Here is a 26,034-nt window from a genome sequence, read left to right on the forward strand (position 1 = left end):
AACAGTGAAAGGACAACAAACTCACAGTTATTAACAACCACACCTAAAACAAAAGCAAACTAAAAGGACAGCTAGATCAGGAGTGGAAACATAGAAATGAAGATCTCAAGGAGGGTTAGCAACAGGGGAGTGGGAGGAGGAGAAGGTACAGAAAATAAGTAGCATAGACAGTAGATAGAAAATAGATGGGGGGGGGCAAGAATAGCATGGGAAATATAGAAGCTAAAGGACTTGAGACACATGGTCATAAACTAAAGGGGGGGTAATGGTGGGGATGGGGGGGTAGGGTGGAGGGGAATGAAAGGGGGAATAGAACAACTGTAACAGCATAATCAATTAAAAATTTAAAAAAAAAGAATTTTATTCTCATTATTAACTCTCCTCCGAAGGGCAAGATTTCTGATTTAACTTTTCAGACTCTAATGAACCAACTTGGTAGCTTTGCTTCAAAAAAGAAAAAAGGAAAGAGAAGAAAAGAAAAGAACAACTTTGGAAAACTTTTAGAAGGCCCATTTTGAAAGTCAGGCCCCAGGTCTATTCCACATGTGGGTGGGGAGCCGGGGCATGTGTCCTACAAGTGAACTCTGTGACACCAAAGATATCCCTCAAAATGAGATTAAAAGAAACATTACTCTCGCGTTGCTTTGGCAATAAAAGGGGAACCTTACTCCAAGTCAGTCCTCGACGCTGACTTAAGCGGAGAAAGGGACTACTTTAGCTCATCGCATTAAACTACACCAGACCCAGACCCAAGCGCACCGGTAGCGTCTCAGAAAGGACATTAAGAACTGAATCAGAGAAAGAGCCGATCTCCCCTGGCCGGAGGCTCCACCCCGAGGTCCCGGGATACCCTCAGGACTCCTGTATTGCTGGACAGTTCGACGGTTGGGGCCTGCGGTTGCCCCTCGGCCTGTGCCTGGCCGACTCACCTCGGCGTCTTCTTTGCACTGTGGGAGAGAGGGGAACTCCAGCTTCAAGTCCTCCATGATCCCGGTCGGCTGACTGGTGGGTGAGATGGGAGTAGGAGTTATTCGCCAGCCCGACCCTCGGGCTGGCAGTAAGAGGGACCGCCGGTAAACTGGAGGGCTGACGGGCAGGCAGCGGCCTTACAGCTAACACACGCAGACCAAAGGGTCCCGGCGACTCCGGCGGCGACGGCGACCACAGAGGGGAAGAGGAGGATTGGGCGGCTCATACCGGGCCGCCATTATTCTGCGGTATCCCAAACCCCGAGTCTCCGCGCCCCTCAGGCCACCCAGGTTCGGGCACAGGCTCGAGCCCTACAACCGTCTTTCCTTCTTGCCCCCCGCCCTCCCTGCGTTGCTCTAGCCAATCGCAGCCCACGCGCGCCTTCGGCCCGCCCCGCCGCTACTGCCAGGTGTCAGCGCGCCGGCGCCCCGCCCCTTCGCGAGAGCGCAGACGCGCGGGGCGGGGCCTCTGGGGCTCCTTGGCTGGAGCCCGCGCTCGACGTAGGGGAGGCGGGGCTGTGGGAAGAGGGAGAAACTGTTTGAAGGTCCTAGGGAAGGCAGTGGGGCAATGGAGCTCCACCCTTTCCAGGCAAAGGAGGGTCTGTTTGGTACTAAGAATGGTCAAAACACCCTAGCCACCAGTAGCTGGCATCCGCAAGGAAAACTATAGTTTCTCCCTTCTCAGAATGCTGCACAATCTGAAGTGAGGTTATAACCGAAAGAGTAATGAGTGAAGCGTTCATCTTAAAATTGTTAGGCTACACAGTAAATGAAACATCCATCACTTCTTTGCAGATTTAAATGGTGGACTTGAGTATATGACAAGTAGAAAATCTCAAGAAATGGCAAATAGAAAAAAGTCCTAAGAAACATGGAATTGATAGCTCACTCAGTAAATTGTACATAATACTTAAGAATTCTCCCTTTAACTTGAAGTTTATTAATATTTCAACATTGTGATAAACGACGTGACTTTCAGTATCTTTTAAAAAGGGCTCAAGAGTTAATACTATATTGTTAATAAAGACTAGGTATATGATGTTTTCTCTGGGCCTAGGAAGATACTATTAACCTTGTTGTTTAAATGGGTGAGGAAAATCAAACTTGGAACCCACACATAAACACTAAAAGTTTATACACCAAACTGATTCTTAAAAAAAACAACCACCAAAGTAAAAAACAAAGCAAGAGTCATTTATTAATTAAATTACACAGTGGATAAAGTAAAAAGAATTACATGGATATTTGACCTAAACTCCCGCCTACAAATATCCTATTATTTTTTATATTGTCATATTTATGAAATGCACTGTCAACATATTATAGAAATGGAACTGTTCAGTAATTTAAGTAATAGGTGGCTAGTTTGAGTGGTCCATTTTCTCTACCACTATGTAATCTGTTCTGTATCTTTTAAGGTTATGAAAAGGCATACAATACTCTGCTAGTTAAGATTTTGAGGAATGACTGTAATTACGCAAGTCATTTAATAGTTTGTTTTTTTTTAATGTTTATGAACCTGAAGTCGTTTTTTTTTTAACAACACCTTTAATAAGATAATTTTACTTGATGACCAATGATGATTTCCTATTGTAATTTGTTAAAACTTTAATTGCCACATGATATGAGCAAGAACTATGTACAGGTAACAGAACTTGTGTTGTATTTCTGACATCAACATCTCCTACCTACATCAGACACTCTTAGTCTGTATCCAATTGATACCTATAGAGTTTATGGGTGAGCTTGGAAAATAATAAATCTCCTTAACTTTTAGTATTCACAAAATTGTATATAGTTATGTGTGAATTTTTCTGGGAAGAGGTCCAGACCTTAACATTCTAAAAAGGGAACTATCATCTCATATAACTTAAGAAAACCAAGTCATATTTATTAGAAAATATTACTTTCAATCATAATCTTAAAAGTTAGGTGTGCATGTATTATTTCAATTAACTATTACACAGCCTAATCATAGTAGGTGGAAACTGAATAAAGACTTTCTGGAAGGAGGAATATATATATAGACAAACACATAAAAACACGTAACAAGAAATTTTATGAAAACAGGATGGGTACTGTTTTAAATTAAAATTCAAAAGCCAACAATCTAAATATAACTTTACCTTGGTTATTAATAGTTTACCTACTAAAAACCCTTAAGGACTATATAGTAAATGTAGTTTTACAAAAGACAGTATGTGTAGAACTCCGTCAAACAGATTTTATTCAACTTTTTAGGATGAGGAAAACAAATGACATAAGTCATAAGAAATGCTCTTTGTACTACTATCTCAAATCATTTTCAGTGTTTTACAAAATGCCCACACAGCAAATACGAAAAGACACAACATACTCCTCTTTTATAACTTCTGCTGCAATAAATGCAGCATTAACAAATATACATATTTCTTCTGCACCAATTTTCAATGTAAAATTACTGAATTACTAATTTTTGTTATTCATCTTTTTATTCATACACTTTGAATGAGATCATTGCCAGTACATACATTATTTTCCTTAACTTCATTTTTACATTAAGCCAATGTCTGTTATGCACATCCATCAAAATCCTTACAGTATATTACACGGGTTTGTAGTCTAATTTTGACTCTAGCTTCTTAGAATCAGCCACTTTTCTGACTGCTTTCATGAAGTCTTCCTGTACTACAAAATCATGATCAGCACGAATTGCAAACATACCTGTGGGGAACAAAACAACATAACTGCTTTATATAATATATGGATTATGTATTATAAGAAAACTAAATTATGTAATTCTATGGAATAAATGTGAAGAAGCCTACATTTACTACTACTGAATCAGTACTGATTTGTTAAAAATTCCTTTTATTGTTCAGTAAATTTGCATAGCAATCATAAGCATTATATTCTAAGCCAAAAGCTAGAAAACAATGAATGAGACAATTATCTGATTATTTAAAATCCAAATCACACAATCCCTGTATCCAATGGCATCTTGAAAAAACAAAATCCAACTATAAACAAAATACACACACTTTAAGCATCTGTATCTTTTTTAAAAAATAAAGATTTTACTTATTTTTAGAGAGAAGGGAAGGGAGGGAGAAAAAGGGAGAGGAACTTTGATTGCAGGCCTTAACTGTGGACCTGACCTGCAACCCATGCATGCGCCCTGACCCAGAATCCAAACAGCACCTTGAAGGCCACTAGTGCTCAATCCACTGAGCCACACCAGCCAGGGCTAAGCAGTGGTTTCTTAACTCTACAAACAGCAGTTCCTTGAAAGAAAAGAGTGCATATATGGTTTGGGAAAACACAAAATACCTTCAGTAATTCTGACAGCCCTTACTTGTTAATAATCAAAAGCACAGAGAATAGGATATTTTAAAAAGCCAAAAGTGGGCTTTAACAAAACTCAGTGCCATTACTCACATATTACAATTGCCCTATTTATATGCAAATTGACATTTTAATGACTTTCCTATTCAAGTATAACAATTCCATTTTTTTCCTTTAAGTTTTTTATGTGACTTTTCAAATATTAATTGACAAAGGGATAAAAGTTTTTGTATGTGTTTTTCCTTTTTAACTTTATGTAGTTGTATCATGGATATAGATCCCAGGTCTTCAAAAACTCATAATTTCATGATAAGCTACAGCTGATAAGCTATCACTTTATATTAATTAAATCCATCCTAATATTTTTATTGAGAATCTGCTTATATTGAATTTTCACTCATATAAAATGAATGGGTTTGAATAGAAGATTTCAAGGGTTACCTCCTATCTTTCCTTTAAAGATTTCTAATTACAAGAAGCCTTGAAAACAGCTACTCTATGTTGTCCTGAGAAATGAGAGGAATATAAAATTTTTAATGTTTTTTTAATACTGTAGTTTTAAATTTTATTTAGAAGGCTACAACTAAATTAGGAAAGTTATTTTTCCAAACCTGTGTTTCCAGATTTAGTGAATGAATGAACCTGAAATACATACTAATCCATAAAGCATGAAAATCTCTACATCTGAAAGGAAAATACAACCGTAACTGAATATAGTGTTTTAACAACTCACGGAATTAACAAAAAAAAGTTTGAAGTCTGATTAAAAAAGAAAAAAAAAAAAAAAGAATTTCAGTATGTCTCCAGATGTGATTGTCCCAACTAAAAAGCTATAATGCTAATCCACACTGAAGTTATAGTTCTTTTTTAGAAATACCTAAAAATAATTTTTTATGTATGTGGACAAAAAAGGAGATCATCATAATATCATGTTATCAGCCTTTGAGATTATGACACTGCTTTTGTTTGGATTCCATTTTCACTAAAGCAATCTTTTTAATAATTAATTTGGTTGGTGTAGATTTTGGAAATAAAATGTCATAAATTATTTTAGGTAGTTCAAGTCACACGACAATTTACCTCTTAATATATTATTTTTGTTCATTAATAAGTCTTTGTGAGCATGATTTACTCTGACTTGTACTGAGGGTTTCTAGACCTGCAGATCTTTGATTCAGATACTGAGTCGCAATATACTCACAAAGATACTCCTATGGAAAAGCCATGCCTGAGGAGCCATCCTCTTTAAATACTATGTTGAATTTACCAGAAATGCTAAAATTAGGCCTAAGGTGATATGAAAAAGAAGAAACCACATATTGTAACCCTTATCACAGACATTTTTTCCATTTTAAGATTCTGTGTGGATAGAGGACAAAGACTGACTCTATGTAGGGTTTTAAAGCCACTCGGTACCAGAAATGAAAATAAGACACACAACCCATAGAGAAAATTATATTTAGAAACTATTATATTTTACAAGTTGAATGAACACAAAATTCATAAATCAATTTTCAAAGCTTAGTACTGATAGGCTAGCATCAGAAAGCACATCCATCATCCGCTTTGGAGCAGATTCCTCTGGTGCTGTCCCAGTCTCAGGTTCAGCCACGGTGTGGATAAACAATTCTGTACAGCCTCACACTCACTTCAGGGAACCAGTATCCTATCACATGTGTGTCTTTCCACATTCTACTCTAAGACATCCAGAAGTGCAAAAGAATTAACATTCCAAAGAGCAAATCTCATCCAATGGGGGATAAGAGCTAGAAAATAAATGCCAGTCTTCCATCCTGTAACAGGGTAATCACAAATGGCATTCTGTATGTTTCTCTGAGGGTCTCATCAAAATCAACACCCTTCCCACCCCCTGGTATATACCCTTTTCCCACCTCACTTGTCCTGTTCTTTCCTGCTTCTTCAAATCTGTCCCCCAAAACAAGTACTCAACTCCTTACAAAGCTCAGGCTCTGCTTTTAGACAAACTCAGCACATTTTTGGCAATTTAAATAAAAATCAACAACAAAAACTACTTTAAAAACATACCTGCTTCAGTACAAACATTTCTCAGGTCTGCTCCATTAAAGCCATCTGAAAGCTTCACAACTGCTTCATAATCTGTTTAGGAAAAAAATACTGGAAATTAGTTTTTAAAGAGACCTCTTTCTGATTTATGCTCACATGAAAATTTAAACTGAAGAGCTTGCTTTGAATTTGATCAGCTAGGCCTCATCTACAATATTAACCACCAAAAGCTATACTTCTGTTAAGTAAACCAGCACCAAGCAGAAATAAACATACTTCTGAAACTTTAAAAACAACAAATATGCTCAATATCTGAAAGCATCTTAATTTTCTATGCAGTGAAACAGTTATGCCCATGTGAACTTCACATTCAGTCAAGTTATAACTCATTAAAACTGTAAACAAATCTATAATTTGAATAAACCAAGGCATCCAAAACAAACTGTAATAACAGTGGAATTTAATCACAAAAGCCAAATATAAATATACCCAAAACAGTCATCGGAAATAATTTTATCATGGAATTTTCAAATGATAGATCAAGCAATGGGTAGCTTTTCTGGTTTTTGTGTAGGTTCTAAGTGGTATCAGATCTAATGATAATAATTATTAAGTGACCTTTCTATTCACATGTCAGACTTAAAAGAACTGCTGGTTTGGGATAGCATTTATGGACTTGATATACATTGGGGAGAAAAATAAGAGACAGAATAAACCTCTACAATGTAAGTAACTCTTGAGACACCCTTTATCAGACAATCCAGAGTGTGTCAATTTCTATTAGAAATCATATAGATATTCATTAATTAGTTTTAATTCAGATTTAAATTAATAGTAAACTTCCTGAGATTGGGGATTCCCAAGGTTAACACACTATATGGCACCTAGCAAGAGCTCAGTATTGGAAGAAATCTATAAATTGACATTTTTAGTTCAGCCCAGGCTTCCCAGCTCAAAACTCTTTCACATGAGTAATGAAAAAATTAGTGAGAGGCAATAATAAACTAATTATAATTGTTTTGGACCATTAACTTCTAAAGTGTTTTTAAGAGTTGCTTAGTAATTTACTAGACTCCTCTAGTCCAGGGACCGGCCAACTTTCTGTAATGAGCCAAATAGTAAATATTTTTTAGGCTTTGTAGGCAATAAGGCCTCTGTCAAAACTACTCATTACTGCTGTTACAGTGTGAAACCAGTCACAAACTACAAATAAATGCTTGTGTTATAACAGAACTATATTTATAAAAAGAGAAGGCAGATAGCATTTTGCCCATAAGCCATGGTTTGTTCATTAATAAGTCTTTGTGAGCATGATTTACTCTGATTTGAGAGACTGGACTAAGGCCTCTACCTTAGTCCAGTCTCTCAAATCTCTAAATAACTATTTTATAACCTCTCCTCAGTCCTTAAACGTTTAACACTCCTTTCCCATCTTGACTCTGAGCTTGCTTTCTATTTCAATTAGAAAATAAACGCATTCGGAAGAAAAATCCTAGAAGTTCCTGCCATTATTGAGAGACCGTCATCATCAGCATCTATGTAGTCTGCCTTCCCTCTTCTTCTTGTAGATGAAGTCTATGTGTAACAGAGTGCAGCCAGGTGGGCCCCCAAACAAGGATTTGCAATGGGGTCCAGGAAATATTAAAAAAATATAAGATGTCCTCACCCCCACAAGTCTGAACTGGGGGATGGGACACATGGAGCAGGGCCATTGAGAGTTGTCCTGTATACCAACAGTTTTCCAACTTAACCTCAGGCACAGTCATTTAACATATCTATAACTTTTAACTGGTTTCATGGATATATTAAGTAGCTGTGGCCAAGCTTTGAGCCAGGGAGATGGGAGTGACTTTAACCCATGACATAACTGGGAGGCAACTCCCCCTGGTTACAGCACCTGCATGAGAGCTTGGAGATGACTGGCTCCACACCAAGGGGCCATGCCTGCCCAGACTTACTATGGCAGCCCAGTAAAGCTGGAAAAATATGGGAATGCTGGCAGGTGTAGCTGAATGTGGGAGGAGCCCGAAATGGGGCTGCAGAGGAACCCAGGTGCGGCAGTCATGAAAAAGGGAGACCACTTGGTTTTTGGCAAGAAAGTGAGGAAGGGAGATCAGCGCAGCTTTGGGTCTCCCTTTGTCAGGAAGCTTAGGAAGCCAGAAGGCGAGATGTAGCAACATGTAGAACTCTCAGCAGTTTGGAAGAATGCAGGAGACGGTGCAGGAAGGAAAGGGGTGAAAGGACTCTTTCTTGCTGGTAGACCAGGAGAAGGTGCCACATGGTTTTAGATAAAGAACTAGAGATCCCAGCAACACAGCTGATGGTGCTGGGAACTAAGGGAGGCCTGCTAGCTAAGCTGATCATGGATTACTGAGAAGAACCAGTGACTACAGGAGCTATGGACTTCTATTTCTTTTCCTAAGATATAGTACCCCAGACTGGACAAAGGGGGGGATGAAGAACTGTGTGTGTTTGTGGGTGTTTTAAGAGACTATGGGATTTTAATGAAGACTTTAAGTCTGTATAACTTTTTGAATAAATAATTCTGTTCCTTTTCACCAATCTCTGGCATTGAGAGCTACAATTCCCAGGCAGTGGGCAAGCTGAACCTAGCACAGGAGGACCTGGGGAGAAGGGAGTCCATTTGGTAATAGTATATTGCCCCCCTCTATAGGTCTGTTCGGTAAGATACGCTCATAGACAGGGCCAACTCCTCTTCAAGAAAAGTGCATTTTCAATTTCTTGCTCTCCTAACATTGTACCATCAGCATAAAAAGTAAGTTCTGTCTTAATTCCCCAAATCCTTATCTCCATTTCTGCTACAGCTCTTTTTCTTGTCGTCTTTGCTATAGAACTCCTTTAAAGAGGAGTTCAGGCCTAGATGGAGGCATAGGTAGAAACCCTTTGCTTCTCTGCACAACCAAAATGAGGATAACAACCAATCTAAAAACAATGAACAACCAGAAGTGCCAGAAAATCAAACTCCATGGAACCCCGACAAGGAATTAAAAGAAACAGTCAACCAAACCAACTAGACCGGTAGGAGGGAGATGGGGCAGACGGAGAGAACCCGTGGCAAGGTGGTAGACTGTCCGGGCAGGGCTGGCTGAAAGGACCCTTGGCAAGGCAGCTGACCAGACCACACAGCTAAGCAGGGGCTGGCAGATGGAACCCAGGGGCAAAGTGGCAGACCTCTCTGGTGGAGCTGGCTAAAAGGACCTGCAGCAAGGCAGCAGACAGCGAGGGCAGGGCTGGCTGAACAGGAAACTGAGATTCAGAGCTTACTGTGGACTACAGTAAGGGTTGCAATCGTGGAAGAAACTCCCGGTCTCAAATGAGTTTGTTGAAAAGTGGGGCTAGAGCCCAGCAAGCAAGCTGCATTGTTCCCTCTCTAGCCCCTCCTCCACACGGTGCTACAAGGCAGGAAAGTGGGTTGCCCTGCCCTTAGGTAAATACCTAAGGCCCCTTCCCCTTACAACTTAACACGTGTGCTGAGATAAAGATATAGGGCCCAAATGAAAGAACAGAGCAAAACTCCAGAAAAAGAGCTAAGCAATGAGGAGATAGCCAACCTATCTGATGGAGAGGGCAAAGCCCTGGTAATCAATTTGCTCACAGAACTGATTGAACTTGTTCGCAAAATGAAAGAACAAATGAAGGCTACACAAAGTGAAATAACAGAAAATATACAGGGAACCAACATTGAAGGGAAAGAAACTGGGACTCAAATCAATGATTTGGAAGAAAAGGAAGAAATAAACATCTTACCAGAACAGAATGAAGAAACAAGAATTCAAACAAATTAGGAGAGGCTTAGGAACTTCTGAGACAACTTTAAACATTCCAACATCCGAATCATAGGGGTGCCAGAAGGAGAAGAGGAAGACTAAGAAATTGAAAACTTATTTGAACAAATAATGAAGGAAAACTTCCCCAATCTGACAAAGGGAATACAATTCCAGAAAGTCCAGGAAGCTCAGAGAATCCCAAAGCAGTTGGACCCAAAGAGGAACACACCAAGTCACATCATCATTAAGTTGCCCAAGATTAAAGACAGAGAATCCTAAAAGCAGCAAAAGGAGAGGTGAGAGTTACCTGCAACAGAGTTCCCATAAGACTAGAAGCTGATTTCTCAAGAGAAACCTTGCAGGCAAGAAGGGGCTGGCAAGAAGTATTTGAAGGCATGACAGGCAAGGACCTACATCCAAGATTACTCTACCCAGCAAAACTATCATTTAGAATGAAAGGGCAGATAAAGCACTTCTCAGATAAGGTCAAGTTAAAAGAGTTGATCACCACCAAGCCCTTATTATATGAAATGTTAAAGGGACTTATCTAAGAAATTGAGACAAAAAACTATGAACAGTAAAATGACAACAAAATCACCACTATCAACAACTGAACCTAAAACAACAATAACAACAAAAACAAATACTAAGCAAACAACTAGAATAGGAACAGAATCAGAGAAATGGGTATCACATGTAGGGTTTTCAGTGGGGAAGGGGAGGGAAAGAATGGGGGAGGTACAGGGTATAAGCATAGTTGGTAGACATAAAATAGACAGGGAGAGATTAAGAATGGTATAGGATACAGAGAAGTCAAAGAACTTATATGTACAACTCATGAACGTGAACTAAAAGGGGGAATGCTGGAGAGTTGAGAGGTGCAGGGACGGGGGATAAAGAGGGGGAAATTAGAAAAACTGTAATAGCATAATCAATAAAATATACTTAAAAAGAAAGAATTCCTTGAAAGAAATGTCTAAACTCAATGTCTCTCTTAATCTTTGTGAAACCCATTTGAAGTAGGCTTGCTTTCCCACCACTCCAAAGAAATTGGTTTTGGTTAAGTCACTGATGATCTCTATATCGTAAATCCAAAGATCCATTCTCAGAACTCTTATCTGACCCACAGTCAGCACTTGATAGGGAATTAATCCCTCCTTATAACAATTTCTTCATTTGTCTTCTAGAATACCACCAGCTCCTGGTTCTACTCCTAACTGTGACTATATCGTCTCAATCTCCTTTTATGGTTCTTCATCTCAACTTCTTAAAGTCAGAATTAGCTCATTTTTTTAATCTCTTCTCTATCCACATTCACTTCTTCAGAAATCTCATCTAATCTCAAGACTTTAAAAACCATTTTTGTGCTATTATCCACGTTTACATATCCAGCATAGACCACCCCAACAAACTACTGACGCATACAGTATTACTAATCAACATCTACTTGTGGATATCTAATTGGCACCTCAAATTTAATATACCCAGAATCAAATTCCTTATCCCCCTTTAAAATCAAATCTTTCCAGTCTTCCCTTATTTTTTTTATTGATAGTAACTTCATCATTTAAATTGTGTGTCAAAAACCTAGGTCTTCCCTGTTTCTCTTTAGCTCACATGCCACATCCAATTTATCAGCAAATTTTGTCACCTGTTTTCAAAATATATCCAAAAATTTCATTACTTTAAAACACTGCTACCACTGTGGACAGTCATCAGCTTTGCCTGGATCAATGAAATAACCTATCTAACCCTCTGGCTTCTTTTCCTTTTTCATGTATCCAGAATAATCTTTTAACCAAAGTGAATTTTAAAATATTTACAGATAGCCCTGGCTGGTGTAGCTCAGTGGATTGAGCGCGGGCTGGGAACCAAAGTGTCACCAGTGCAAATCCCAGTCAGGGCACATGCCTGGGTTGCAGGCCAGGTCCCCACTGGGGGCCATGTGAGAGGTAACCATACATTGATGTTTCTCTCTCTTTCTCCCTCCCTTCCCCTCTCTCCAAAAATAAATAAAATCTTTAAAAAATAAATAAAATAAAATACAGATAAAATGAAAATTTACAACTATAATGCTGAGATTTGCTTTTTAGAAATAGAGGGACAATAGGGGTAGGTGACATTACAGATGAAAAGTTTCATCTGTAGAATTAATAATTATTGAGGCTAAGTGATGAATGAGCACCTGGGGTTAGAAGTTCATTATACCCTTAATTTTACTTTTATTATTTCTAATTTTCTACAATAAAAACATCAAAATAAGAGAAAGATCATTCCTTTACTCATGATCCTCAAATGGCATCCATATCTTTAAAAATAAAAGTGAAAGTTCCTACATGGTGGACTTAATAAGGCTCCGCACAATCTGGTCCTCATTACTTCTATGATCTCACTTGCTACTACTGTCCCATTTATTCTGCCACTAACACCTTGGCCTTTTTGCTGCTCTAGAATGTTCCAGACAAATACTTTCTTCAAAGCCTTATTTGCGGCTGCCTCTGCATAATTTCCCTTCAAATATCCATATTTAGTTCCTTCACCTTTGCAGGTCATTGCTTAAACATGACCCTCTTTGTAAGGCCACCCCCTTCCCACCTCCACTTATATTTATATAAACACACAGGCACACATGCACACATGCATACCCAACCCTGGCACTACCTCATCCCCCTTTCTTGCTTTATTTTTCTCCATAGCACTTACCACCATCCATTACACTATATATTTTACTCACTTTATCTGTCTTTTCCTGCAATAATCTATATTCTATAACGGCAGAAATCTGTCAGTTTCATTCACTGCTATATCCCCAGCACTCAAAAAAAATTCCTAACATACAGCTGATGGTCAATAAATATTTCTGAATTGAAAACCAGATTTGAGGTATAAACCACAGCTTCTGGCCAAGAAAGAACATAGGTAAACTTGCTTCACCTTCTCACACAACCATAAAAAGGATAATAACCAATCTAAAAACAAAAAACAACCAGAACTGCCAGAAAAATCAAACTATATGGAAGTCTGAACCAAGGATTTAAAGAAACATTCATCCAGACAGGTGGAGAGGACACAGTGTGGTGCAGAGGTGGCTGGCAAAACAGGCAGTCCCACATTCACATCCAGCAGGGAAAAACCAGGAAGGACAACTGGGGAGTGAGCAATCCCAGCTCTGGGCCAGACCATGTAGCCCAGAGTTCCAGCACCAGAAAATAAAGCCTCATAACCTCTGGCTTTAAAAACCACTGGGGGTTAGGGTGGCAGAAGAAACTGCCAGTCTCTCAGGAGAGTCCATTTAAAGGGCCCACAGGGTCGTAGAATGCGTACCTGGGGTTAGAAGTGGGTTTGCATAACCCACCCACTCTGGGAATCAGCACCACGGAAGCAGCTAAAAGGGCACCGGTTGCTTTCGGGAAGTGGGGGACATGACTAGAAATGGGTGAGAGCCCACCAAGCAGCATTGTTTCCTCTCTGATCCTTCCCCCACCTACAGAGACACAAAGCCACCAAGCAGGTTGCACCACCCTAGCAAATACCTAAGTTTCCACCCCTTACAATGTAACAGGTATCCTGACACAAAGAGTCAAAGCAGCTCTACCAACCAATACACAGAAACACAGGGAGGCTGCCAAATTTAGAAGACAAAGAAATATGGCTCAAATGAAAGATGAGATCAAAACCCCCCCCAAAAAACTAAGCAACATGAAAATAGCTAACCTATCAGATGCAGAGTTCAAAACTCTGGCAATCAGGATGCTTAGAGAAATGATCAAGTATGACCACAAAATAAAGAAAGAAGTAAAAACTATACAAAATGAAATAACAAAAAGTATTCACAGAACCAACATTGAAAGGAAGGAAGCTGGGACTCAAATCAATGATTTGGAACAAAAGGAAGAAATAAACATTCAACTGGAATATGAAGAAACATGAATTCAAAAAAAAACGAGGAGAGGCTTAGGAACTTCTGGGACAACTTTAAATGTACCAACATCCAAATCATAAAGGTGCCAGAAGAAGAGGAAGATCAAGAATAGAAAACTTACTTCAAAAAATAATGAAAGAAAACTTCCCTAACTTGGTGAAGGAAACAGACACGTAAGTCTAGGAAGCTCAGAGGGTCCCAAATAAATTGGACCCAAAAGGGGCCACACCAAGACACTTCATAATTAAAATGCCAAAGGTTAAAGATAGAGGGAATCTTAAAAGCAGCAAGAGAAAAGGAGAGAGTTATCTACAAAGGAGTTCCCATAAGACTATCAGCTGATTTCTCAAAAGAAACCTTACAGGCAAGAAGGGACTGGCAAGAAATATTCAAAGAGATGGAAAGCAATGACCTATATCCAAGATTACTCTATCCAGCAAAGCTATCATTTAGAATGGAAGGGCAGATAAAGTGCTTCCCAGACAAGGTAAAGCTGAAGGAGTTCATCATCAACACCTTTTTATATGAAAAGTTAAATGGACTTAGGACCTAAGAATAAGATCAAAACTATTAACAGTAAAATGACAAATAAAACAACTATCAACAACCGAACCAAAAAAAAAAGAAAACAAATACTAGGCAAACAATTAGTACAAGAACAGAACCATAGAAATGAAGATCACGTGTAGGCTCAGCAGCAGGGAGGGGGGAGGCAGGGGATGTGGAAAAAGGTACAGGGAATAAGAAGCATAATTGGTAGATACAAAATAGATAGGGTAAGGTTAAGAATAGTATAGGAAATGGAGAAGCCAAAGAACTTATATGCATGACCCATGGACATGAACTAAGCGGGGGATTGCTGGAGGGAAGGGGGTTATCAGGTTAAGTGGAGAAAAAGGAAAAAAAGTGGGACAACTGTAATAGCATAATCAATAAAATACAATTAAAAATGAAAGTAAAACCAGATTGAATAGACTATCAATGATGTAAGATAGCATTTTGCTTCATTTACCAAATGTAAATACACATAAAAATAGATTTCCTTACCTATTTCACCATGCTTTGTAATGGGACCTGCATGGATTTTCAATATATCTAATCTTGCTTGTTCATTTGGTAAATCAATATCTGAAAATAAGAAATTCTTTTGTCATTGTTTTAATTTTTAAATAAAATAGGGGGTGAGGAAAAGGTATGGAAAGAAAAATGAACAGGAACAAAGGAAATGCACAGCAGGTAAAAGGCCTTAACTCACGTATTTTTCTATCTAATCTTCCTGGACGGAGCAAAGCAGGATCCAGTGTATCTGGTCGGTTTGTAGCCATGATCATTTTAACTCTATGAAGAGTATCAAATCCATCCATTTGATTCAGTAACTAAGCATTTATAAATAAAAATCATGAACAGATTTTACAAAGCATCCTAGCCATTTAAAAAATACATAGGTACAACTTTTATATGCCTATTACCATGAAATGTTTGCCTACAGATAGCTACGTAACCTTCAAAATGATCATTTTGTGGAATCCTGTTTTTTCTCTCTTACATTAAGGAATGCACTATCTATCCTTTTTATAGCTATCAGGTAGTTTTAATAAGTCTGAAAGTTTCCATCTGGTCAAAAATTATAAAACTTAAACTATGTGAATCTGTTTTCCAATCTTCAAGTTTTTTTCATTATTTTTTAAAAAAAGAAGCTAAAAATAAAATCTAACATACAAAGTGCTTATGGTATGCATAACATAAAATTTGTATTAGGATAACCAGACACAATGATTTTTCTACAAATTTAATAATAAATCCATTAAATATCTTTTAAAATAATTCTACTATACATAGAAATAGTGAGACACTAACCGTATTTCCTTTGCTTCTTAAAGTTCTCTTGAATATTGAAAAACCTAACCACATTCAACAAACTCTTTAAAATATAGCTGGCTTCACACATCTATTTCTTTCTCAAAATATATTAGCTAACATATCAGTTACATGAATAAAACTAGTATCAATGTTGTCTTAAAATATTTCAACTTAAGGTCTCTAAGAGACTCTATAACTAATTTTAAAACACTGCATATTTTCTGAGCAAATGAGTATAACTTATGGAAAGTAATTTTCAAATACCCATACTCAGGCAGAATTTGACACTGCATTACCTAGACTACCTGGCTGCTATTTGTAGAAGTTGAAAATACAGTTGGGCTCTAGCCATGACTTTGACAGATTTTGGAGTAGGGAAAGGCTTTATGTACATTCTGATATCCCAGCATCCATCTTCTTCAATTATCGACACTATTCAGTTTCCTCTCATTCTCAGCAATAAAGTAAGAAAGGAAAGTGTCAGTGATTTTTAGAGCAGCCTTATATATAACTCGTTTGCTGCCACTAGTTTTACTATGTCCATTACTCATAAAATATCTTAAAAAAACTAGCACAAGATCATATTCACACTGTAAGTAGTACCATGTACAATTTAAATATCTGATTGACTGTTCTGCTCAAAAGACATATAACAGCTGTACATTAAATGGGAATTTTGTAGATATGCCTATTATTTTCTAATAGTCATTTTCTTACTAGAGAGTGTGGTGGATAAATGTGTTCATTCCTATCAGTATTTTCAAATTTCAGTCAAGTATATTCTTCATTTAAACTACTGTACGTATTTAACCTTCAAATATCTGAGTTTACTTCTTTATTCAATAAACACTGATTTCTTCATAAGCCTCTTTACCATACATTACCTCCATTAAAGTTCTCTGAATCTCTCTATCAGCTGAAGTGCCCTCAGAAAACCGACGACCACCTAAAAAAAAATCACATGGAAGCTCATATGCATTATTCTTTTCCTCAATAACTATCATTTAAAAGACAGAATATGATAGTGTCTAGGGTTAAAAACATTAAGATAAAAATTAGGTATCAAGAATTATACTGACAAAATTAATGACTTTGGTATAACATTTTTTATTTTGTCAATGTCAAAGGTTACACATTAAAACTGGTTAAACTTAAAAGAATTTTTAAAAAATAACACCTAATTTATTTTGCTACTTCATAAAAGTAGCAATTAGAAGAAAAGGAAAAAAGTTGCTTTAGATTAAAAAAATTCCTAACACTATCAAGAAAAGCTTAAGACAAAAGTTTAAAAGATGTTACTCTTACCGATAGCATCTATTTCATCCATAAAAATGATGCATGGCTGATGATCCCTAGCATAATTAAACATTTCTCTGATCAAACGAGCACTTTCACCAATGTACTTGTCTACAATAGAACTAGATACAACCTGATTAAAGAAAAAACATTAAGGTAAACATAAGATAATTCAAATAAAATTTAATCTCAACATCTACAAAAAGAGTCTTCCCTTTACCTTTAAGAAATTGCAGTCTAGCTGGCTAGCAACAGCTCGTGCCAACAGTGTTTTTCCTGTACCTAGGAATGACAAAAGAAGTCCTAATTAGATGGAGAGTAAAAAACTTTCAAAAGCCTTTTGAGAATATAATCCTTTGGCTAGTAAATTCTGCAAAATGGAAGCTAAATCCTAAACAGAATTTCCAGAGAAAATTCCACTGTAGTTCTACTTTCAATTTTAAATTTTATTCAAAATGGTCCTTGTAATCTTGTTTTAAGTATACTGAATATAAATTTTGAAATATAACAAACCCTATGTATAAACAGACTACAATAGAAACTTGTTATATCCATTAATCTGTCCTGTGCACTAAATGGATCTTTTATCCATGCATGACATTGTATATCAAGTATTGATTCTTTGGAAACTACTCATTTAGTGAGTTATGGAAATCTTTGGAATGTTGGTATTTTTCACTATACATTATTTAAAAATCACACTTGTTAGTATCACCACCAATCTCATCTTTTTAAATGTTAACATAGTAGAAAGCTATCAAGCTGGATTAAGTTTTCAAAAACTCTAGTTTTTCCTTGAAAGGTCCAATTTTATCACTGGCTACAAATGGTATCAGTTGTTTTCTTTATCATGATAGGCTAACTTTATTCATTTTTGAAAAGCCTGTGCCAGGCAACCAATAATCAGTACGAATAACCAATAACCAGTCTGATAACCACAGACTATCTGTAAATTATCCTTTCCGCTAATTCGGCTAGCAACGGAAATAACTGCCCAAGAGATTAATTATCCTATTCAATACTCAACAAAAGTACTTTATATGTATCTTCCATTCCATCACACAGAATAAAGATTTTATTCAAGTATCAAGATTTAATAACACTAATAATTTTGCCCTAGGTGGTATAGTTCAGTGGATTGAGTGCCAGCCTGTGAACCAAAGAGTCGCCCATTCTAGTCCCAGTTAAGGCACATGCCTGGGTTGCAAGCCAGGTCCCCAATAGGGAACACATGAGAGGCAACCACACACTGATGTTTCTCTCCTTCTCTTTCTCTTTCCCTTACTATCTCTATAAAAATAAGTAAATAAAATTCAAAAAATAATAATAATAAAATAATTTTTACTACTTTACCAAGGACATTTTAAAGTGAAACTGGCTTTTAAAAAAATACTCCAAGTGAGTGGTCAAAAAAAACACACTGACTAGGAGCACCACTTCATGCCACTGACTTAACTGATTCATGCTATGGCATGAGCAGTTTTACCACATTGGGTTTGCAAGATCAGCACAGACACCAACACAGTAAAAAAGCAACTAACATCTTAGTATTATGAAAATAAGTTTTGACCTTGCAGATTCCCTGAAAGTGTATCACAGACACCCAGAGGTCTGTGAACCATGTAGGACCATTACATTAGAATCACATGGCATGTTAAGATATGTAGTTGTCCCTTGAACAACATGGGTTTGAAATGCATGGGCCCACTAATATGTTGATTTTTTCCAATAAATATCTGTACTGTTTTCAGTCCACATTTGGGGGTTTGCGCATGCAGGGGGGCCAACTGTCTGCACTGGTCTATGCCATTTTATGTAGGGGACTTGAGCATCCACACAGATTTTGATATCTCTGTGGGTCCTAGAACCAATCTCTGAGGATACTAAGGCGAGTTAAGTTTTGGGGGAGTCGTAAGTTACATGTAGATTTTTGACTGTGCGGGGGGGTGGCCAATGCCCCCAACCCCATGTTGCTCAAGGGTCAACTATATATCCCATAAGGCACTAGAGGACTGAGCATGCTGAGAGAACAGCAGACACACATTTCTTATCTCTTCTTACTCTGAACAATGTGGAGGTTGGAAATGCCCAAGTTAAATTTCTAACTTATATTTTTTTATTCCTTAATTCATTCATTAGTGAGGTGGACATAATTTAATACCAACCTGGTGGTCCATATAGCAAACAGCCTTTTGGAGGTATTATTCCTACACGCTGGAATAATTCTGGATTTGTAAGAGGCAATTCTATCACCTAGAAAAAAAGTTGCATGCTTCTTAAACAGATGGTAAAGATTGATTCTGATGTACGTTCAAATATTTTAAGTAAAATATCAGTATAGTTAGGTATACACATCATAATTCATAATAGATCTAGAATTCCATGTTATGTAAAACCATATTAGAGGGTTTTCTTCAGATAGTTCTTACATCTAAAAATAGTTTAATGTTTTTAGATTAATTAAAAACTGTGTGGTTATTTTAACAAACCATACACTTGACTAGAGTGATGGTTACACAGGCATATAATCTGTCAAAACACGTTTTATTGTACACTTTAAATCTATGCATTTTAATGAATATAAATTATGCCTCAATGAAAAAATTACACTACAAAAAATCAGTTATTTGAAAAATAAAAATCAAACAATACTATTTTGCATTTGGGAATACAACACAAATTATAAAATGGGGAAATATGGTGTTATAACCGCCACTATGAAAAGAAAGTATATAAAATTGTCACACATTGGCATTTTTTCATAGCAGCCTTAAAAGAAACACATATTCTGCTTTCAAGGATCTAAGACTGATTCAAGGAAAGAAAATGAGAATAGAAAAAGTGAGGATTTGATTGCCCAATTAAACTCTATAATGCCAACTTGGAGATCAACTTCTATTGCATAGTTGAGTGCAAAAGGTGTGAGTAAGATAAGCTAAAAGTGTGAGAGAGATCAATATTCTGAAGTGTATGCAGATGGAAAAGGGTACTGTGTGCACATGTGGTCAGCGTGTGTGAGAAAGAAAGAGGGAGGGATTCTTTCTGCTCCTGTGCCTGATGTGGCAAATCACTGTCAAAGACAAGGTTTCACTGTTCCATGAAGCACTTTTCTTCCTCTGTTGACCCTTCATTAACTACAGAGTGAGAATAGGCTTTAATTTATACTCAGGCCACTGCTTCCTCAGTCCTGGTCAAAAAACAATTTGGTTACATAAATACCTGGAATGCTTGTTTAAACGCTAATTCCTTTGTCCCACCCCCAGTCTACTACATCAAAACCATGCAGAGGGCCTAGCAATCTGTATCTTTAGTAACAGTTACAGAAAATTTAATATACCGAGGTATACTGACCCAAGTAACCTATTATGATAAATCAAAATCACAAATGTCATGGGCACTGTGCTATATCAATTATTCTTAGCTATTTTCTTCTTTGTCAAAAAGAGCAGGATTCTTCTAACACCAAATTATCTCCACATTGACAAACACCTATAATTTTCACAGCAAGATATTTAGTGCTATTCATCTTTCAGCAAGAATATTAAATGTATAATATTCAGTAACCACCATTTGGACAAAGTAATTTTTCATCATCTTTCTCCCTTCAGGAGTCTTAAAAAAAAAGATTTTATATATTTATTTTATTTTGAGACAGAAGGGAAGGGAGGGAAAAAGTGAGAACAAACATCAATGTGTGGTTGCCTCTTATGCGCCACCTACTGGGGACCTGGCCTGCAACTCAGGCATGTGCCCTGACTAGGCATTGAACCACTGACCCATTGGTTAATATGCCTCTACTCAATCCACTGAGCTACAGCAGCCAGGGCCCCTTCAGGAGTCTTAAAAGAAATACTATTTATTGTTAAGTTCAGAAAACAAAGCATACATCACCAACCTCTCTCAATTCCCGAATCTGTTCTGACAGCCCTCCAATCTCAGAATAGGAAACATTCCCAGGGTCTTCATGAGACATGTTGTAAACCAGTGGATCCACCTCTCTTGGCAAATATCTATGATGACAAGTATTTTTCTTTTAAAAATGTATTTTTGCTCAGCCTACAGATAGTGTAGAAATGACCTGCTTGAGCAAACACCTGTTGGTAGGGGTTTTTTTGAAGATTTTATTTATTTATCTTTAGAGAGGGAGGGAAGGAGAGAAGGAGAGAATTATCAATGTATGGTTGCCTCTCATGAGTCCTCCGCTGGGAACTTGCCTGCAACCCAGGCATGTGCCCTGATTGTGAATCGAACCGTGATCGTGTGGTTCGCAGGTCCGCTCTCAACCACTGAGCTACACTAGCCAGGGCTGGTGATTTTCATAAAAATACATATTTAAATTAATTAGGAATTAGTAAAAGAAAAAAATGACAAAATATTCAGTAATCTCAAAAAATGTATCTTTCCTCTAGAAAAATGAACTATACAAAGTAAAAAACTTACCTCATGATGGTTAGTGTAGTCATATCCAAAGCAACTCTTGTTCCTGGCTTCAGCTTACTTTTGTCAAGCTAATTTTGTACAAAAAAAGGAGTTACATAAACACTTAAAAAGGGGAATAATACTCTAACAAGAGCCAAACATTTAGAAGACAAATAATCATTTTTACCCTTCAGAGAGAACACTAATATTAGGTTATAAACACCATGCCAACGGAGGGTATAAATGTTACAATTCAATGTTATTTCCATCTGCCCATTTTGTGCAATCGCAGCATGAAATGTGAAATCACTAATACACAAAGTTTGAAGTGGCAATCACCTTGTTTTTGAGGAAGGAATGGACTTCAGTATTTTACCTTCAAAAGCTCACTTTTTAATATAGTTCTGCTCTTTACTTTAATTCAGGCAAGTAATTATAGTACAGCGACTTTGGCAACTGGTGCCAAAGCAGTTATACAGAAATCTGTTAGGTGAGCTCTGGCCAGGTATCTCAGTTGGTTAGAGCATTGTCCCAATACTCAAAGGCTGCAAGTTCAGTCAAGTCAGAGAACATATAAGAATCAACCAATGAATACATAAAAAAGTGTAACAGTGAATTGTATTTATCCCTCCTTCTCTCTTCCTTTCTCTCTAAAATCAGTAAATTTTTAAAAACCCTGAAAAATAAAACGCCATGACCAGTGTGGCTCAGTTGGCAGGGAATTGTCTCGCAGGACAAAAGGTCACTGGTTCCATTCCCAGTCCAGGCACATGCCTGGGTTGTGAGCTTGGTCCTGGTCAAGATCCCTGAGAGAGGTCATTTACATCTATAGGAAATATATACCCTGGCTTTTCTTTTTTTTACTGTAGATTTAATTTATTTAATTTTAGAGAAAGGGGAAGAGAAGGAGAAAGAAAGGAAGGAGAGAAACATCAAGGTGTGTGATACTTTCATTGGTTGCCCCTCACATGCCTCCAACTGGGGACCTGGCCCATAACCCAGGCATGTGCTCTGACTGGAAATAGAACCAGCAACCCTTTGGTTCACAGGCTGGCACTCAATTTACTGAGCCACAGCAGCCAAGGCTATACTCTGGATTTTTTAGTATTTCCCAGTTTGTTGTTTGTATTGTTTTTATTTATTGATTTGAAAGAGAGAGAAAGTGAGGCAAAGAGGGGTGGGGGATGGATAAGAGAGCAAAGGGGGAAAGAGAAAGAAACATCGATTTGTTATTCCACTTATTTATGCATTCATTGGTTGATTCTTATATGCACCCTGACAGATGAATCAAACCCACACCTTTAACATATTGAGATGATTCTCTAATCAACTGGGCTACCCAGATAGGGCCAAATTTTCCAGTTTTCAAATATTCCCTTGCCTTCATACAACCATTAAATATCTTGGAAAAGCCAACTTTTGGCACCCAGAGGGCCCTATAAAGGACATAAAAATCCTGTGTCAGACTAGGCATCTAATACTTTGATTTAGAAAATGTCATCCTATTTATATGCTAGGCAAAATCCTAAACTTACAATTAGTCCCTAGGTTAAACTTCATTCTACACCCACGCTGTGTCAATGTTTTAAAACCTAAACGTGATATAACAAATACTCAGAGAAAGCTCTTCCCAATGAACTTGTAAGTATGTCCTAAGGATATTTCCTAGAGAATAGGGCAATACATAAATTGGATTCAGAGGCATTCACTGGTTTTAATAATTTAAAACCATTTGGTGGCATTTTTGATGACTGCAAAATAAAATGTGCAGTTATTTCAATTTGCCTATTCTAATTTTTTTAAATTTAAATTAATTCATACAAAATCAATCTAAGCTATAGTACAGTCTATAAGTAACATTTCTGAATATTTAAATATAAAACACAGGATATTGATAGGGTCTAATCCTTTTAAATCCCCTTCCAAAAAAAGATATTAAAATAAAACCATGAGTTGTTTTCTAGTTCTGAAAGTCTTTGATTTCTAGTTTTGTAGAACCACTGAGACAACTCAGTACACTAGAAAGTAGAGAATACTAAGAGTCAAATCCCATGGGTTGAGTTCAGACTTTGCTAATCATTAATTATATCTTAACAAATCACCTTTGTGAGTTATGAGCATAATACTTGACCTGCTTACCTCAAGAATTAAGTAACTTATATGAGTACTTTTGCCAATTATAAAGCAACTATTTCAAATGTTAAGTGTTACCTGTCGACGACAACCCACAACATATCTTGGTCCATTTGTAGCTTTAACAATGACTAGAGAAAGAAAATGAAAGAAAAATTTAAAATAGCAAGTAAAAATTAAATATTCCCACACTGACAGCAGGCTGAGTTTTATTTCTGTCCTCCAAGAAGATCATACAGAGTTGAAAGAAAATTAAGTCTGTGCAAGAATCGCATCTACCTTCACTATTGTCATTAGAATAATAAGCATTTCAAAAGTGGTGGTGGGAAGGAGTCTTTTTTCTTTACTAATTAACAATTAATACACTTACATTTTTCTTCAGTTAGCTGCTTAAGTACTTCACCCACAATCTAAGGAGAAGAAAAAAAGGATCACCTTTTGCCAAGAGCTAAAGAAACAATTACCATCGCCCCTGATATCCCACAAACTCCATTACCTACCTGCCCAACACTCTGTAGGGCCTTCAGATCATTTTCAGACTTTTCATACTGCTTGGTAAGTTCTTTTAATTGTTCCCTTACTGAAATGATATAATGTGAACATTCTGAATTAAATAATAATCTTAGTGAGTTTGTTACTAAGTCTCACTTAAGTTTCTCTATTTCACTTTACATAATTTTTATAGCTACTATATCAAAACACAAAAGAAATTATGAGGTTTGTAGGTGCCATGTAAAAACGAAATGCTGTAATAGAGAGAGCATCATATTTTTATTTTTTAAATTGACAATACTTAGTTGTTTGAGTACATTTTAGGTTACATTCTTAGCAGATACGACAATGACACTTCCGGACTTGTGACTACAAATACAAATGATAAAAGTTCGACCTTTTCTTTTTAAGATTTTATTTATTTATTTTTAGAAAGGGGATAGAAAGACATGGAGAGAAACGTCAATGTGTGGTTGACTCTCTAGGGCCCCCTACTGGGGACCTGGCCTGCAACCGGCATGAACCCTGACTGGGAATAGAACCTGCTATCCTTTGGTTCCCAATCTGGGAGCCACAATCGATCCACTCAATCCACTGAGCCACACCAACCTGGGATAAATCTGACTCTTGCTTGTCTCTTCACCTACCCACATCGATTATTACTCTCTCACTTTCTACCCTAATAAGGGCAACAGGTGAAGTGTTCCGCAGAGTTATATGATTATGGTCTTCATTTAATTCAATCACTCAGGCTTTTCAAAAAAGGTGCACTATGAAAAAATATAAGTGCCCTTTTAGCTCAGCAGTTAAAGGAAACGTGTGTGCCTGATGCAGTACAACTCAAAGCACAAGAAAAGACGAGGAGGGTTATTATGACGAATGGACTCCTCAAGCTCCGTGGGCGGCTTTCCACTCCACTAACACACCAACTGCCCGAGTCTCTTATCTTGCTTGAACTTTCTTGACCTAAGTCTCTTCCCTTCGCCCGGTGCCGGGACTCCAGCAGCACTGCCCTCTTTGCACCCCAACCTGGGAAGCATCCCTGGCCCGCTTCTTCCCCAAGCCAACTCTAGTCCTCTTTCAATTCCATCTCAAGAATGTTCTTTCTGTCACCTGGCCAACACTGGGCCATCTTCACGCCGAAGGGGCTCTGCTTCCCAATCTCAGGGCCCGATGACAAAGCGCCTTGTCCCTGAAGCGAGGCCTTCCGATGGCCAGAGCTAGGTTGCCGGGTTCCGCCAAAGGCCTCCGCTTTGTCAGAGACAGAAGAGGGTTCGGGCACGAGATTATGTGGAAAGAAAGATGCACTCACACTCCTTAAGGCGGCCGTCGATCTCCTTGTGCTCCAGCAGCTTCTTGCGGTAATCCTGAAGCGCCTTATCTCTAGGGTCCGCCATGATGAGAAGCCGCCGCTCATAGGGGATGCCGGGAATGGCCATGGCCGCCCGGGCGGGGGAAGGGGCGGGGAAAGGGAGAAGAGCCTCCCTGGAAAAGGCGGGTTTGAGGACGATCCCGCCCTTTCCGATTGGCTCCGCCTCTCTACTCCACCTCTCCCACTACTGCGTCTTTCTTTTACGTAGGGCGGCGACGTACGCCGAAGGAAGCCTCCTGCCACACTGCCCCCGGTTGGTGAGGCTGGGTAAAGCAGCGTGCTGTTAATTCTGGTCATTCTGAAAGGCCTTGCTATTCTTGATTTCCCGGGGTCCTGGAACCACGAAACACTTTGTAACAAGCTAAGATAGGAGTGAAGTAGGGAATGTGACATCTGTCTATACATAGAGCTTTGATGGACTAACGGTATAACACA

The 26,034-nt window shown here is 37.9% G+C and overlaps 2 protein-coding genes across 3 annotated transcripts in view; both read right to left on the reverse strand.

The window, feature by feature from the left end:
- The window catches only part of STYX (serine/threonine/tyrosine interacting protein), a 46,255-nt gene extending 44,938 nt beyond the window's left edge, over positions 1-1,317 (reverse strand). For both annotated transcript variants that reach the window (XM_037155647.2, XM_037155646.2), the window contains exon 1: positions 930-1,317. In XM_037155647.2, coding sequence (XP_037011542.2) covers positions 930-986 — 57 coding nt within the window. In that variant the 5' untranslated portion in view covers positions 987-1,317. The remainder of the gene's footprint in view (positions 1-929) is intronic.
- A 1,855-nt stretch (positions 1,318-3,172) lies between these two features.
- Positions 3,173-25,689, reverse strand: PSMC6 (proteasome 26S subunit, ATPase 6). The gene is made up of 14 exons (XM_037155645.2): positions 25,540-25,689; positions 24,236-24,315; positions 24,106-24,145; positions 23,814-23,866; positions 21,624-21,691; positions 21,079-21,193; positions 19,349-19,436; positions 17,404-17,465; positions 17,193-17,316; positions 16,772-16,833; positions 15,283-15,403; positions 15,075-15,155; positions 6,339-6,410; positions 3,173-3,671 (listed from the first exon to the last, which is right to left on the reverse strand). The coding sequence occupies exons 1-14, from the start codon at positions 25,664-25,666 to the stop codon at positions 3,553-3,555; spliced, it is 1,212 nt and encodes a 403-aa protein (XP_037011540.2). The 5' UTR covers positions 25,667-25,689; the 3' UTR covers positions 3,173-3,552.
- Positions 25,690-26,034: the final 345 nt, after the last annotated feature.

The sequence above is a fragment of the Artibeus jamaicensis genome, unplaced genomic scaffold (assembly GCF_021234435.1).
Source record: "Artibeus jamaicensis isolate MK-2021 breed Jamaican fruit bat unplaced genomic scaffold, CSHL_Jam_final contig_548, whole genome shotgun sequence".
Lineage (NCBI taxonomy): Eukaryota > Metazoa > Chordata > Mammalia > Chiroptera > Phyllostomidae > Artibeus > Artibeus jamaicensis.

Coding starts and splice junctions, on each gene's coding strand:
- PSMC6 (XM_037155645.2), bottom strand. CDS start 25,666: ATGGCCATTCCCGGCATCCCCTATGAGCGGCGGCTTCTCATCATGGCG. Junction 23,867..24,105: donor GCAGCTAACTGAAGAAAAAT/GTAAGTGTATTA, acceptor TTCTTTCTCTAG/TCATTGTTAAAGCTACAAAT. Junction 17,466..19,348: donor TTTGCTATATGGACCACCAG/GTTGGTATTAAA, acceptor TGTCATTCCTAG/GTACAGGAAAAACACTGTTG.